This window comes from Periophthalmus magnuspinnatus, chromosome 7, assembly GCF_009829125.3.
Source record: "Periophthalmus magnuspinnatus isolate fPerMag1 chromosome 7, fPerMag1.2.pri, whole genome shotgun sequence".
Lineage (NCBI taxonomy): Eukaryota > Metazoa > Chordata > Actinopteri > Gobiiformes > Gobiidae > Periophthalmus > Periophthalmus magnuspinnatus.
In genome coordinates, this window is record NC_047132.1 from 18,137,196 (window position 1) to 18,153,910 (window position 16,715).

Here is a 16,715-nt window from a genome sequence, read left to right on the forward strand (position 1 = left end):
CTCAGCATTCTTTCTCCTCCAAACACAACAAGTTGAGTTTTTATCAAAAAGGTCTATTTTGGTTTCATCTGGGCATATGAACTTATCTTGCGTGGAGCCCCAGATCAAGGTCTTGTATGTCTTCCATTTTCTAATAATCGCTCCCACAGTTGATTTCTTCACACCGGGCTGCTTACCTATTGCAGATTCAGTCTTCCCAGACTGGTGCAGGTCTACAATTTTGTTTCTGGTGTCTTTTGACAGCTCTTTGGTCTTGGCCATAGTGGAGTTTGGAGTCTGACTATTTGAGGTTGTGGACAGGTGTCTTTTATACTGATAACAAGTTCAAACAGGTGCCATTAACGAGTGGAGGACAGAGGAGCCTCTTAAAGAAGTTACAGGTCTGTGAGAGCCAGAAATCCAATACCAATTAATTCATCAAAAATCCTACAATGTTCTTCCTGGATTCTTTCCCCCCATTCTGTCTCTCATAGTTGAAGTGGACCTATGATGAAAATTACAGGCCTCTCATCTTTTTAAGTGGGAGAAATTGCACAATTGGTGGCTGATTGGTGGCAACAGCGATATTTTTCAATACATCACCTACTTTTATTACCATAATGCTTCTACTTTGTACAACTACTGTCCTCTGGTGAGTGTGTTGGAGGTTGGGGTGATCCTGTCTTACTGCAGTCTCCTCTGTTATATAACTTTAATAATATCCACATCACCAGGACATCAAGAACAAGTACTGGTTCAGACCCTGTTTAGCTGCAGTACAATCCTTAGATTTATATCATTTTTGAGTCAGTTTTGAAGTTTTTATTTTCATTGTGTACTCATTTCTTTAATCGGCTATTCAGAGGTATAAATAATGAGACTGGAATCTGCATCACAAATAAAAAAGTGCAGGGTTGTGTTTAAATCTGCCACCTCATTTTCAAAACAAACCAGGGCTTTGGCACAAGGACCAAACTAGTACTAAATGAGGCCTGAATCAAGGTTAGCTGAGCCTCCTGTTCCAAAGAGGAAATCCAAAAATGAATGATCTCTCTGGTCCACTGTAAGGTCTGGATCTGCAGGGGTCAGGTGACATTATGTCCTCTCTGTGGTGACCTGAGATGAAACCAAAATGACAACCATTCAAATGAATAAAGAAAATTTCACATCAGATTTGGCAGATCTGAGAAAAAAAATAAAAGGGTGAGTTTCTAATAGCTCTTCCTGTTTACATAGGGGGTTGTCCAATCTACCACCACACAAGAGGTAACATGATAATATTAGCCTGATTATAGTGCGTCAGTTGGTGTGGTCTTAGTCTGGTGTTAGTCCACTGACAGGAGATTAGCTGACACAGATTATCTCACTAACAGTAGCCTGGGATAAGCGGCTAACAGCTATTTATGCTTCAGAAATGTAAACCAACAAAGACCACGTGGACAGGGTTTAAATGGTTTAGGCCTGGTTTATTGTTGGATTTAACCAGTGGAAAGTTGCTGCAATTGTAAAGACATGCTTTGTTTTGCAACTCTGAACTTGAATTAATCACCTTTTTGAGTCTGGTCTAAACTTGAACTTCTAAACACACCCAAATTTGTTTTTTTGGAATGTAATCTGTATAATGCAATACAAAAACATGTACAAAAGTGTTTTTAAAAGCACAATATAAGACCTCTATTACTTGTAGCAAAGTTTCTAAAAGTTGTTAAAATATTGTTGTTCATCATTGTTACTGTAGAACACTCCATGAGGTTCATATGATAAATAAAAGGACAAATTTGTGTAATTATTTAGTTATTATAGCTTGGTTTATATCCGTTTGATTTACTGCGCATCCTTGATCTTTGATACAATACAGAAGTCCACTTGTCACACTAGGTATTAGCTATAAGCCAGGTATCTTTTCCCTGTATTTTAAATGTAATTATTATAGCCTCAAAAGCTGTTTGTATTCCCTGACAGAGTATGTTAATAACTGTGACAGTCAGTAGTGAAGAATTGGGTCGAGTAAATGAGTGAATAAATGAATGTGTGAGTGGGCAGTCTCTAGAATCTGTGTGTAAATGTGTTGTGTATTGGACAGTGTTGCGTAGAGGCTGCCATGTTAATGGTATGTTAATGAGTGTGACCAAAAATGTGGGTCGGAGTGAATGATCCCAAACAGAGGGGGTTGTATAACTTTAACTCATGCTGAGTTTGGTTCTGTTCAAACTCCAGACATCCCATTTTACCACTACTACTACTCCTACAACTACTATAGTAGTAATGGTAATAATATGGCTGTGGATAATAGAGTAAAATAACAATGATGTCAACTGTTCTTTTATGGAGTTAGATTATGGATAGATATAAAACTTTTAAACGTTTATTTGGTAACATGCCTGATCTATAGAAGGAATTTTACATTCACATGTTTAGGTCTAAATTCTATTGCATCGCAGGCATGCCTCTTTACATGCTGTATCTTCTTGCATACCACTGTGCATTATTCCACCAGCAAATTCTAAAGGTAAAAAAAATATGATTAAAGAAATGCTATATTAACATGATAGATTCTGAGGTAGACATTAGAGTAAAAATTCTGTATTGTCTCTATTACTGGCACCCTTGAGAAAAATAAATAAAAATGAAGACTAAATATTGTAGGGAACTGACCTGTCCACATGTATATAACTTTACATCATTGTGTTTTCCAGGTGTGTTCCTGATCCCATACCTTCTGATCGTGTTTGTCGGTGGAATTCCAATCTTCTTCCTGGAGATCGCTCTGGGGCAGTTCATGAAGGCGGGAAGCATCAACGTGTGGAACATTGCTCCGCTTTTTAAAGGTACTATTACATCCAACATTACTTCTACTATTACTATGTTAGAAACCTACTGCCAGTTGGGTGTTTCTGGCAATTAAGGCCAAGGTGTAGCAGTGTGTCAGTGAGTAGGTGAGGTATAGATTTGCGTGCAGTGGAAAGCTCTTTATCGGTACTACACAATGCAGAAAAAAGGCACAGTTTAAAATATGAAGTATTAATAGTTGGGATAATGTTGGAATGATTCAAGTTAATCGATTAATTTAGATTATTTCTGTCACAGTAAAAAAAAAAGCTTCATAAAGCTTTCACAAATTTGCATAATGATAAATGATTAAAGCGGACCTATTTAGAACTTTTAACCATCATAGCTTCACAGTTGAAATGTGTTGTAAAGCTCCAAATGACTTCAAAAATATTGTTTTGTTTAAGTTCCTATTTTTCCTGGTGGATGACTTGCATACTAAGGCCTTACATTTTATCAAGAGATTCTCATGGAACTCTCTTACATAATTCATCTGTTCATCCAAACGCAAATAAAATTCACTTGTGAACATGCACAACCCTCAGAGATACGTGAGCTGACTTGAGAGGAGCACTTCCTACTGTAAAGCTTATGATCGTTATGGGCATGTAAAAGGCCATTGCATATGCACAACATGTGTTCAGTGTTGATTTCCTCAGAGCAGGCCCATACATGGAGTTATATAAAGGACATGGTGTCATTGTATGACTTTATCAACAGCTGATAATCTGACCTCTGCTTACTCTACGTGACCACCGCCGCGTACTACTGTAATGTATACTAAAGGTAAATGGGCATATACCATGTATTTCAGTAGTGTATAAAGAAGACTTTAACACTTTAACACAAGATACTGTATGTGTTCCTAATCATTTTAACCATGCAGCTGTTTCACAATGTGTCACATGTGTAAACACTACAAAATGAATATTATTTTATTGACGATACCCTGCTTTTGCCATGCGATTGTTACAGTTTAATCCAGATTTACTGCAGTGACTCAGCCTATTGTACAAGGAGCCTGAACACAATGGAAATGTACCAAAACACTTAACTGTCAAGGAGAATATCAGGACTAAGGCTAAACTAAACCTATGTATTTCATCAAGGACAATGTCATTTCATTTAAACAGCTGCAAAGCAGCAGAGTACTTATGATTAATGGGTGAATATATAGGTATTGGGATTGAACGATTTGAGAAAAAGATCAGATTAGTGATTGTGATTAGATTTGTGGTTTATGTTTTAATAATATCATTATGTTCAAAGTTCACATTTTAAACACATCCAGAAGAATTGTCACTAATAACAGAACATGTTTGTTCAGTTCTAAACTACAGGATAAGCAGTTTTTATCCAGAATAAGGCAATTTATGGTACTATTGCAGCCTTTGCGATTTGTTAATTGCCATTTGTTAATTGTGTTCATTCAAAATGCGATTTTTGATAGGTCCGGATGCCATAGTTAGAGCTGCCAAGGTAACAAGAGACCTATATGGAGGACCACAGAATAGACTTATGAATGTAGTGAAAAAGTTGATTTGAATGAGACAACAAGTTGTTTACAGTCCCAATATGTTCTTTGAGTAAAGGTGAGATTTGTCTGCCCTGTGGTAAAAACAGCCTGTTTACCTCGCACTGCTGCAGATGTGACAAGGAGCTACTGTGTGGCACTAATGGAACAAACTTCACTGACGTCAGGGGTTACATTAGAACAGAATGGATTTTATGTTTTCACTTTTAATACAATCTTTCAATTCAAAACATGAAAAGCACCAGTTAAAGCTGGTTTTAAAACTGTTGAGTCCTGGTTCCAACTGGGTATGAATGTGTCAAATGCTAATTTAAACGCCATCTCTTCAACCATAATTGAACTTTGCTCTCATAATTACTCAATTTAAGCATATGTTTAAAAAAAAAAAAAAAAAAAGTATTATTGGGGAAATTACATGCACTAATCTACAACCTCCAAACATTATGTAATTTGACCTACCTCAACCAAACAGTGGCTACAGTTACATGCATACTCAAAATGTGATTTTTGGAGATTTATAGTTAGTTAGATTATGGTCCTTCTGATTACTCACATAAGATTTTGCGGTTTGCGTGCCATTTAAATAATCTTAAAGGCCTTTTCATTCAATAATAATCAGATTTTGGTGTGCATGTAAACTGAGCCACTGGTAATCACTATTCACTTTTATACCCTCAGTCTGGCTCCTCAGGTTTCAGATTAATAATTGACTGAATATTGCACTTCAAACTCTTCTTTATCAAACAGAGGTGTCAGATGGACCCGGCCAGGTAAAGTCGACCTCTGTTCTGCAGGAAATGTGGATGCCAAGCCTGATTTTTATAGATCATACTACTATATGAAGTAATTTCTCCTCTCAGTATCTCCACAGTGATAGCAAACTGTACTTCAATTAGGTCAATAAAATAATAAACTTTGAAACTAGAATATAAAAATTAAACTACCTCCATTTTCTCTGTGTATAATGCACACTCAATGAACCTGAAGAGCCGGCAATGAGTTGACTGGAATTTTAATATTAAAAGGACGAATGCAGCACCACACAGCTGGCACCAAGCTAATACTGTACAAAGTCTCACAATGAATAATCTAAACCTGGATTTGTTTAAAATGTACAAACCACGATAATATTCATTCCTCTGTCCTGGTTTAGACCTGATTCAAATTTATAAATTGATTGATTTAAAGGGGAACTAAACACTAAATCCACTTTTTTTTGCTACTAAACTGTGTAAAAAAGACAAAATTTTAATCTGTCAACTGGACAAATTGTTGTAGGAGTGCAGTAGTTGGTGACATCACACAACACTGCCCAGATTACAGTCAAGTAAAACCTTCTTGGCTCTAGTTCTAAACTCACATTGTTCCCTTATATGTCTCCTCTCAGGTCTGGGATATGCATCGATGGTGATAGTTTTCTTCTGTAACACTTACTACATTATGGTGCTAGCGTGGGGCTTCTATTACCTGATCCACTCGTTCAGCTCCACTCTGCCCTGGTCCTCCTGCGATAACCCCTGGAACACACCTAGCTGCAGCGAGATCTTCCAACAAGCCGCCTGCAACAACAGCTATGCTAATGGCAGCATTGCTAACTCCAGCCTGGCTAACGTTAGCATCACAGCGAACCAGAGCTGTGAAGTGGGCCACTCCCCCATCATCGAGTTCTGGGAGTGAGTATGACATCCACTTTCATCCATTTTACAGTTTAGATCTTTTTTGCAGATTGCTACCAATGTTTTTAGCTTCATACAAATGTCTTAAGTCATTCTTCCAGCAAATACAGTTTTAGCGCTCTCTGCTGGCTGTATTGATACTTTGCAACTGATGTCTTTGACATTTCACTGGGGGTGTGAAGCTAACTTGAGGCACTGTTCTGTCTGAAGACCTGTTTCTCAAGTTACAACATTTACCAGAACTTTGTTCGAGAAAGAGCTGATTTAGCTCGAACTACAACAGGTGAGATTATTTGTGGTGTTAAGCAAATCTATCTAACGTAAAATTACAGCCACAAGCTAGCAAGCATTAGCGGTCAGTGTACTTATGGGTAGTTGGAATTTCTATTCAGAAACGGCAATAGATTATCAAATAATGGGTTATTTGTTTTTTGTTTACTAAAAGCAATTCTAAAATACAGTGTGTTTTCCTATTATTAATAATCACTCAAATGTTAAAAAGTGTTATTATTTATAATATATTTTATTTTATTTTCATAATCTACTTGATAATCAAGTATCAAAATATACAAAAACAACTTAAAACAGACACCAAAGAAGGACTGTTTTTTCATTTTATGAAACCAGATGTAGTCATAAAAAGCGCCGAGCTTGGCCTTATGTCCTGCAGATGTACCACATCCCAGTAGGTAAACATGGACCTGGGGGCTTCTGCTTGCTGGGATGATGTGTCTGACTGGTGGTGTTCAGGGGCCAGCGGTTTGTTTTTTGCACAGCCGACACATGCTCCAGTGCATTGCCCACTGCACACAGCCACTTTGGAGTGGTGCGTCCACCTGTTCTTAAAAGGTTATACACTATGGCTAAGAGCATCCATCTAGATCTTGGTGCTAATATTTTTGGAGGCACACGTCCTCTCTAAGCTCGGTAAAAGGCACCCACATCCTGTCTAATGCGCAGCTTTCATTTGTATTTCTGTATTATCAACTGATGATAATTTTTTTTTTTTAATGGTGTCGAATAGATGCAGTTTTGTGATGTGTGTTCATATTTATAGCTATAAATAAACAACATCAACCTTACACTTATAATGCCTCACACTGGTGATGTTCATCAATTTTGGGGCCTTTCATGTTCGCACCTGTTTTCATAAAATTAAAAATGGTTCTTTTTTGGTGTCTGTGTTCATTTGTCTGTATATATTTTAATTATCACATGGATAATGAAAATAAAATGTATTTTACATTTTTTTTTTATTTAATTGAATTTATTTTTATTTAATGAAAAAACAAAACAAAACAAAAAACAACAAAAACAAATTATGACCCCTAACTTGATATTTAATGATGTTTTTGAATAGAAATACCAAATGTCCATAAGGACACTGACCATTAGCCAACAGTTTTGTCAGTCTCACCTTTTTGTGGAAAATCAAACATCTAAATGGGACCATAAAAACGCATATTCATCATACTCTTGAAAATGTTTTGTTTAAATCTATTTTGTATTTTTTCTTAACTTTTTTGACAGTGTTTGATAATGTGTGCATTTTGTCACCATATTAACTGCTGAACATTCCACCATAGCCGTACATAACACCCCCAGCATAATGTCACTGTAAAGTATCAATGTACATAGGTTATTTTATGCAAGGTTTTACAGCATTTCCCAAATCCCATGCATTTTTAAATTCTATTAAGTCATACGACTAGAAATACCAAGGTTGTGGTGTTCAAAGCAGATTAAAAAGCTTGATTTCACCTGTGTCCTTATGAAGATTGTTTGGATACTGAATTGTAGAATGGTTAAAATATATACTGGGTAAATATGCATTATTAAAAAAAGATCCTCTTGATGTTCACCACAGCAGTTCACAAACACACAAACTTATCTGAAGTTACAGGTTATGTTAAACCAGTATAATATAATCTTCCTATTTTGTGGGTCTGTTTTATGATCTTCCCCAGAATAGATCTAAAGTGAGAATGTAAAGATTAACAGCTCTGACCCACTTAAGAACCCTTTTAAGTCTATAATTGAATCTTATACAGGCTTTAAAATGTTCATTTTAACTAAAACATCTCAGGAATCAGAGAGTGAAAAGGAATAGATTACACAAACCGACTCAATTTACGCAAGGGTCAACAAATTATTGTGGAAACTCATAAAGTTGTTTTTTGTAGGGAAGGTTGACCACCCACCCATCTACGACCACTACCACTGCTACTGCTATTACAACTGCTAGTGCGGCAAGTTTGAGGCGTACTATTTTTTAGTCCAATTTAATGTTTTAATGAAATACGATGACGAGAAAGGGAGAGAAAGTTGTGAATGCAGCCTGTTAAATTGTAAATGACATTTGTAGGGCTGTAGGCCTTTAGTCATTTGAGCACTTAATTGTGCGACGGTGTCTTAGTCCTAATCATGTTTGGATTATAAAATTTATGGTATATGGGACAACAGCAGAAAGCTGTGAGTGAGTCTGCTGAAGATTTTATTTAATTTTGTATTTATATAAAGACAGTAAAATCTGCCTTTTTACATATAAACACATAGTTTCCTTGTATTTTTTTCTGTGTAAATTGTTGTTTTTGCAACTCCTGTGTAACTGCAGACTTGAGTGCAGTTTGGGCCAAATACATGGAGATGTAACAATTTTGAGAGGTTTTACCATGCCTTTTTTGGTTGACAAATTGAGCAGCAGAACATGTTGACTACAGCCATATTTGAAATATAGTTATTTGCTGTAGACCTAGTGCCCCATCAAGGTTTGAATTTCCGAGATTAAAGGGCTATCATTGACTTTGGTCTGAACTTATTTTAGTATGGCTTTATTATAGCAAAAGAAAGCTGAATTGAACTGTCCAAAGTTTTTAGAGCGAATATAAAATCGTCCAAGTAGAAGAACAACTCAATTTAAGAAGCTACGTATACGCTCTAAAAAACTTTTGACTAGTTGACAATTCTTTTTATGGACCCTATCTGCACAACTGAAGGATTACACAGATTAAATGTACTCTTTTTCAGGAATAAAGTGCTGGACATCTCCTCTGGTCTGGATGACCCGGGGACTATCAAATGGGAGCTGACCTTGTGTTTGATGGCTGTGTGGATTCTGGTTTATTTCTGCGTCTGGAAAGGAGTCAAGTCAACTGGGAAGGTATGATTCGGACTGGGGTCTGGGGTTTTCACTTCTGTACACCACCACATACCGACATTTTTACTGTGATGTGCATTTGGGTTGGGGACACAACTCAAGCAATGCTCTTCCATTCATCAATTCAAATTAAAATATAAAGTAGTGGTGATGCAATATAAAGTAGGAGAAATTATCTAAATGTTGTTGTATTATTTAACTTGTATAGTCTGTCTACTTTTATTTCATATCTGCTGTTACAACATATAAAACAAAGTAGTATCTTTATTGTTATTATTGTTATTATGAAGTAAAACCAAAGTAATGTATGTGGAATGGTATCCTCATTTAGTTGTATATATTGAATGGGGTTGGAAGTAAATGAATATTTTTACTACTTCTCACTGCTTTTCGAGCAAGCAGAAAAATGTATTTACTATAACATGTTATAAATGCAAATTGAAAAATGTTGACATTTCTTATCTGTTCTGCGTATGTTCGAAATGATCAAATCAAATTCTTTTATTTATATGTAGTTGCTGCTGGGGAGCGTTAAATGTTAAAATAGTTTTTAGTGTGGTTAATGAATCTGTCCCTTCTACTTTCTACTTTCTTACTCAGTAAAGTAAAAATATGCCTGATAATGACTCAGGTCAGATTGTCCCTCCCTAGTCAAGGCCATGTATCCTCATTTAACTCTGCAATGCAGTAAACCATCCGGTTGCTTTTTTATCATCTTTATTGATCCTATTGATCAGTAACATGGCTTGGCTTCAAGACCACCAACCACTACCGGCATGATCACTTGGCTACTCCTTTTTCTGAATGGTTACCCCGCAGGATTAAAAATATTCCAATCTAAAAATATACTGTAGTATTTAAGCTTGGATATAAAGGGAAGTTCTTCTGCTGTTTGTGACCTCCGATCTGATGAAGCTGGGGTTACACATGACCTTTGACCTTCAGGGTGTTGTTACATAATGAAGTGTGCAGCTTCAAGGCAGCTGTCAGCATCAGTCACAGAGAGTCTACTCCACTTTAAGACCAGGTCAGACCATTACGACCACTCACCATTAGAACAGTTCAAAGAGATTTTTTCATCCCTTTGAACTACCATGGCTCCAAAAAATACTATTTCTACTACTTACTACTGCTATGGATTATTATGTAATCTTAATTGGGGGCCATGTACTGTGATTGGAACCAAAGGTGTGCATCGCCTCGTGACTCTCTCTGGTCACGTGATTCCTCAGTCTCACTGTGTCACATGACTTGCCAGAACGTCACCGTGGTTACAGCGTGAAGGGCAGGGGGTTAGTGATGTGGTGTGCTCTGATTGGACAAGAACGGGGGAGGCCAGACTGCAGTGAGACGTGATTCAATTTAATGAGAGGAGACTAGAAAGGAAGGAACAGTGGAAAGGTTGCAAGGCCTCAGCACGATATGATTGTGAGATTAATTTAAAATATTTAAAATATACTATTTTCATAATTTACAATCAAAATCTAGAATAAAACATAAAACATGAATTTCTCAAAACTAATTACATTTTTTATGATGTTTTAAAGGAGACATATTATGCTTGTGTCTGGTATATAGTTATAATGTATGACACCTGTGGAGCATTCTGTATGATATATAATTTAGACATTTTAAATCACAATATTATATATTTAAAACACCTTATATAATATATTTAAAACACCTTAATACAATAAACAAGCCTAATGACTTCCGTTAGTAAGCTGTGGTGTCCAGTGGGAGCACACGTGGCTGTAAATGTTGCAGAGAGGATTTTTTTTCCATTTGTACCAAAATGACTACACTACTTTGTACTCCAATTTTATTTTTTTAATCAGTGATGCACCAAGTACAGCGCAAGGGTGGCAGTGAAAATGGGAGTTGATTGCAATATGCCGTCTTGAAAATAAGTGATTAAAGATTGCTCAAGCATTCATAAATCCCTCCAAATGCAACCTCAAGTGGGTAAATGGAAAGGGGAAAACACTATAATATGGTTAAAAGCTCTGTTCATTTTCATTGAAAGCAGACCTATTGGGCAAAATTAACTTTCAGGGGTCTTTTTTAGATTGAGATCTGTAATCTGGCTCCAGTCCAGAGTCAATAAAACCTGAGAATCCGCTAGAAAAACACATGTGAGCCTAAAGAAACAGAAAAGGAGGCCTTCATTGTTGATTGTATAGTGGAGTTTAAACATTGTGGGCAAAAAAATGAAAGTTTTTACATACATTTTTGACCTGTAGACTTTTTAACAGCAGGAAATTAGAGATTGGAGGGTAGAGATGTTACAGTTTAGCAGGCAAGTTTGCTGTGCTCCATATATAGTCCATTGTTGTCCTGTGGGTATGGCAAAACTCAATTTCTGGAACAACAATTTACATTAGCTCATGTGCTCTAAATAAATGCCCTCTCACCCATTGGCCACTCAAAGCACTTTACACATTACACCAGCAAATCATTTACCCATTTATTCAAACTTTCCCATACACAACACTGTACACAGACTATGGAGGAAGAGCATCATGTGCTCGTTGTTCTGTGACAATTGCAGTATTTGAACAGAACCAACCTGAGGGTTAGTGAGTCTCTATTAACTGAGGTTCTCCCTTTAACAAAATGTTCTAGCATAAATTTAGTTATTGTATAAACAGTGGTGAAGAGTCAAGTCTGTTTGGATGTTGGTAGTAGTTAAATTGTATGTTGCAACAATTTTTGTCATAGAAGTAAATGTTCTGGGACTTGGCATGGTTTGTCCCAAAAAAAGATAAATGAGAGTACCATGTTACTTTTTATAAAAATCTATCACTGTGTATTGCTGGTGCGTTTCCCCAGTGTAGCTTTCACTCAGCAGATTGCGAAGGTTCTGTCCACATGTTTTTAGTTTGTTCATATTGTGCTGGAACGGTCCCAGGCTGTCTTGTCCTCAGGTATTCTTTAAACACAGCAGTTTTAGAGGAGATTTTGTCCTGATGAAACACCTCTCAGCACATGCACAGATACGCGCATATTCACTCCCTCAAGTGATACTTTCTACTAGGCTTTAGATACAGTTTGTTCTGGTTTGATCTGCTGCCATACAAAGTTAACTGTTTTTGAGATAAGAAATATATTGCAATTTAAACATGTTTTTAAACTTGGAATAAGCCGAAGTAACAGCAAGCGCAAACATGTGTCTAAACCATATATTATAAATGTATTCCCTGATTAAACCAGGATTGAAACCAGCTTTTAGTGTACTGCTCAACTTGGACAGAAGCCAGATCCACACAAGAATTATGCTAGGACTAGGGCCAGACCAAAACAATTTAATCAGTTCTGAATCAGTCAAAATGAAAGCATGTACCTAAACCAGGCACAAACTGCAACTTAACTAAGCCAGTACCAGAGTTGGGACTAAAGCCGTGAATAATCCACTCTCGCAAAACCATGCCAAAGACCATGTGCAAACCAGTTCTGGACCAGGTTTGGGCCAGTACAGACTAGGACCTGGTCTTGCAACAGATCTTGACCACATTGTTTTAGTTTAAGATGGTCCTGGTTTCTCACGGCTCTCACTGTCTGCTCCCTGCTGTCTCTGCTCCAGATGAGGCCGAATCTGAGATGTGTTCACAGAAAGGGACTGAGGGAATGATTTTATGCCCTGGAGAGCCAAAGATAACTGGAATTTAGAGCTTTTGAATTAGTTCAGGAAGCCAGTGAGTACAAAAGGAGATGCCTAGATACAGGTCAACTGGAATGTTCGAAAATGAAATGGGATGGGGAATGGGGCAGAGGTTTAATTCTGGTTTCTCATGTTACATCTAGGCATCTAAATTAAGTAGCAGTGAAAGCAAAAATACTAGATCAAAAATGGCCTTTTCTTGCATATTGCTTTGCAGATCGTGTACTTCACAGCCACATTCCCCTATGTGGTCCTGATTATCCTGTTTGTCAGAGGGGTGACTTTGCCTGGAGCCTATGACGGTATCATGTACTACATCAAACCAGATTGGTCCAAACTGCAGGAGGCGCAGGTACCTTTTTAGAGTTTTTAATAATACATTGCATACACTATAAAAATACCTGGATTCATACTGGTTTGATAATTGTCTTTTTATATTATTAACCAGTTAATCTTATCTTTCAGGTGTGGATAGACGCTGGGACCCAGATCTTTTTCTCCTATGCCATCGGCTTGGGAGCTCTGACAGCTCTGGGCAGCTACAACCGTTTCAACAACGATTGCTACAAGTACGGGCTAACCTTGTTTCATACATGGATATTTGAAAATAAGAGTAATCTATAAAATAAAATGTATAAACATCTAGAGTGACAATTGTAGAATGTGCAGTAATGATCTGTCTTTGTTTCCTCAGAGATGCCTTTGTCTTGGCTCTGATCAACAGTGGCACCAGTTTTTTCGCTGGGTTTGTGGTCTTCTCCATCCTGGGCTTCATGGCTGCTGAGCAGGGAGTGGACATCTCCCAAGTGGCAGAGTCAGGTAGGAAGCATCTTGTGCCTGAATGTAACTTTAAGGCCGGATTACCAGGCTCAGAATAAGCCAATCAGAGGAGGGTGTTGTGTTATCTGTACTATGAATGGAGACTTTAGTTTTCTTTTTTAACTGAAAAGCTTTTGGGGATATAAGTTGCCAGTGGTCCTGTTTTGAGCGAGGCAATGTTGCTATTCTGAATGCAAAACCCTCCCCCTCGCACTGTGATTGGTTTCGCAAACACTCTTCTCAGGAAATCCAGTCCCAAGCAACATTAGACTGAATCTGGCTGATCAGGGTAGTCTCCTCCTCTCCTCTGCTCTCACTGCACAGTTGTAATTTTAGTCCCGAGTCACTTGACTTAATGACATCAGTCGATTAAATTTAGCCTGAACACATTTGAGCCGTAAGCTGCACCAAACCTCACACTCTCCCCTGACACCTGCTCTGCCCCTACCTCACGTCCTTCTTCCTTATGTTCTAGCTCCTTGTCTCCTACCTTCCTATGCCCTGCCTCCTTGCTCCTTACCTCTTCATGTCCCATCTCTTTGTCCCGAACTTTTATACTTTACCCCTTGTTTCAAAATGACCACTTGTTCTTTTAGAAACATGGTTGCGTAGCAACTTCATGAGTAAAATGATTCTACTTTTGTCAAATTTGTTTTGATCAGATTTTTTCTGGGGACTTAGGAATGAGACCACAATTCAGTATTTATAGCCTGGAACAATGTTTTTTTGGTTAAATTGCATGCCGTGATTCACCTGTTTTCTCTTAGATGCCTCTGTAAGGCTCTGAATGAGTGACAGGTGGATTTAACCCATCACAATGAAGTGAGAAGTTTTAGAAGAAGCAGATGACCTTTGTTATCTCAAATGTAAAAACACAAAGATAATGAAAATGATATACATTTTTTGGCATATTGCACTTCGCTACTACCCTCATATTTTTTATTAGATTTGTAAATGTATTTCAAGTCCAGGTTTCAATTTATGCATTTTTAAATGTATTTTTTATTTCTCGCTGCACCTAGGTCCCGGTCTGGCGTTCATCGCGTACCCCAAAGCCGTGAGTCTGATGCCTGTTGCTCCTCTGTGGGCTGCCCTCTTCTTCTTCATGTTACTGCTGCTGGGACTGGACAGCCAGGTAAAAACTTGCCTCCATTTTACCTGAGACATATTCACAACCTATCACCCCTGTCTGCAGCATTACTTTGTACCCACGATGACCACAAATAGTAATTTATTTATATTTTATTAAAATTATTTATGTTGGGTTTAAATTTGTCCACACTAATCGGATGTGTGTATTTTCAGTTTGTGGGAGTGGAGGGCTTTGTGACTGGGATCTTGGACCTCTTTCCAATGAAATATAACCACAAGTACAAGAGGGAGATTGCTGTAGCTCTCTGCTGCCTCCTCTGCTTCATCATCGACTTGGCCATGGTTACACAGGTCTGTAGCCCCTCCCCTTCTTTCTCTTGATTGGCTCTGCCTAATTCTCCTGTCATCTCTAATTGGCTGTTGTCTCTTCAGGGCGGGATGTATGTGTTCCAGCTCTTTGATTACTACTCAGCTAGTGGAATGACCCTCCTGTGGCAGGCCTTCTGGGAGTGTGTGGTTGTTGCCTGGGTCTATGGTGAGTTCCTCTCAGTTAAACAGTTGTTACATGATGTTATGATGTTTTTAAATGCTTTCCACAATAATATTCTGTATTTTCTCAGGAGCGGACAGGTTTATGGACGATGTTGCTCGGATGATTGGATACAGGCCGTTTCCCTGGATGAAGTGGTGCTGGTCGTTCATCACTCCGTGTGTCTGTATAGTAAGTGCTTTCCACAGCAACATGTTATAGAGCAATGGTCTAACGGCAATGACCAGGGCCAGTGATGTAACAGTGCTGACATGTTTGGACCAGTGGTGTAACAGCACTGACATGTTTGGACCAGTGGTGTAACAGCACTGACATGTATGGACCAGTGGTGTAACAGCACTGACATGTTTGGACCAGTCATGTAACAGTGCTGACAAGTATTGATCAATAGTGCACTGACTGTTGCTGAGATCAACAAAGCCTGCCTATATTATTTTATTGGAGTAAAATTCACATTTGTTTTCCCCTTTTAAAATGGAGGTTCCCAGGCTCTAGGGCAACTTATGCAAACTTGATAATTCAGCGAAATTAATGTATAACTTTAAAATACATGCGTTAAATAAAAATACTTTTATTGTTATATGTTACCCCTAATGATGTCATTCCAAAAATAGGGAATATAAACCAATTGTGTGGCAATTTATATCTTTCCATCCAGTCCACTTAAATTCAGAATCACATTTTACAAACAAAAGCAGAGCATTCCAGATCTTAAGGTCAGCTACAGAGAAAAAACCTCTTGCCCTTGGTATATCTTGATGTTCTTTTCATTCTGGTCTATTTCTGCCTCAGTTCTAATGCAATCCTCCATGTAACCGAGCCGTGTGATATTTTAGGGTATCTTCCTGTTCCACCTGGTGAACTACAAGCCCCTCACCTACAACAACGACTACATCTACCCATGGTGGGGCGAGGTGATCGGCTGGTGTCTGGCCCTCTCCTCCATGCTGTGTATCCCAGTCAGTCTGCTCTACAAGCTGTTCAGGGCCAAGGGCAGCTTCTCCCAGGTACTGCAGTAGTACTCACTTTTATGTTCATGCATTTTTGCACACTGAGATCAGCAATAATGGGGAAATGCTTCTTCCTGTCAATTATTGCACTCATTTTAATAGAAATATTAAAAGACTTGAGGCTTGGTCAACAACCAAAAGATGAATATTAACCATTCAACAAAGAAAAAAATAGATTTTATTGTTTTTCCTTCTATTTGCCTTAATGCCACAGTACGTGATTGGCTATAATATTCTAATATTCCACAGTGTGGCATAATATGTATCGTTCTCTTCTGAAGTATTGTTTTAATTCCATGGAATCATGCAGGTGACGTGCCACCTTCAGAAACTTACCTACTACATAACATTTATAAGAATCAAACACATAAATATATTGTGCTATATAATAATAACAATGAATTATAT

General features: G+C 37.8%; 1 protein-coding gene across 1 annotated transcript in view; it reads left to right on the forward strand.

Annotated features, from left to right (window-relative positions):
* slc6a8 (solute carrier family 6 member 8) overlaps positions 1–16,715 on the forward strand; it is a 29,073-nt gene that overhangs the window by 8,326 nt on the left and 4,032 nt on the right. Inside the window, exons 2-12 of the mRNA XM_033970143.2 lie at positions 2,676–2,807; positions 5,730–6,015; positions 9,046–9,178; positions 13,054–13,188; positions 13,302–13,405; positions 13,531–13,655; positions 14,678–14,790; positions 14,961–15,098; positions 15,180–15,282; positions 15,368–15,468; positions 16,134–16,304. Coding sequence (XP_033826034.1) covers positions 2,676–2,807; positions 5,730–6,015; positions 9,046–9,178; positions 13,054–13,188; positions 13,302–13,405; positions 13,531–13,655; positions 14,678–14,790; positions 14,961–15,098; positions 15,180–15,282; positions 15,368–15,468; positions 16,134–16,304 — 1,541 coding nt within the window. The remainder of the gene's footprint in view (positions 1–2,675; positions 2,808–5,729; positions 6,016–9,045; positions 9,179–13,053; positions 13,189–13,301; positions 13,406–13,530; positions 13,656–14,677; positions 14,791–14,960; positions 15,099–15,179; positions 15,283–15,367; positions 15,469–16,133; positions 16,305–16,715) is intronic.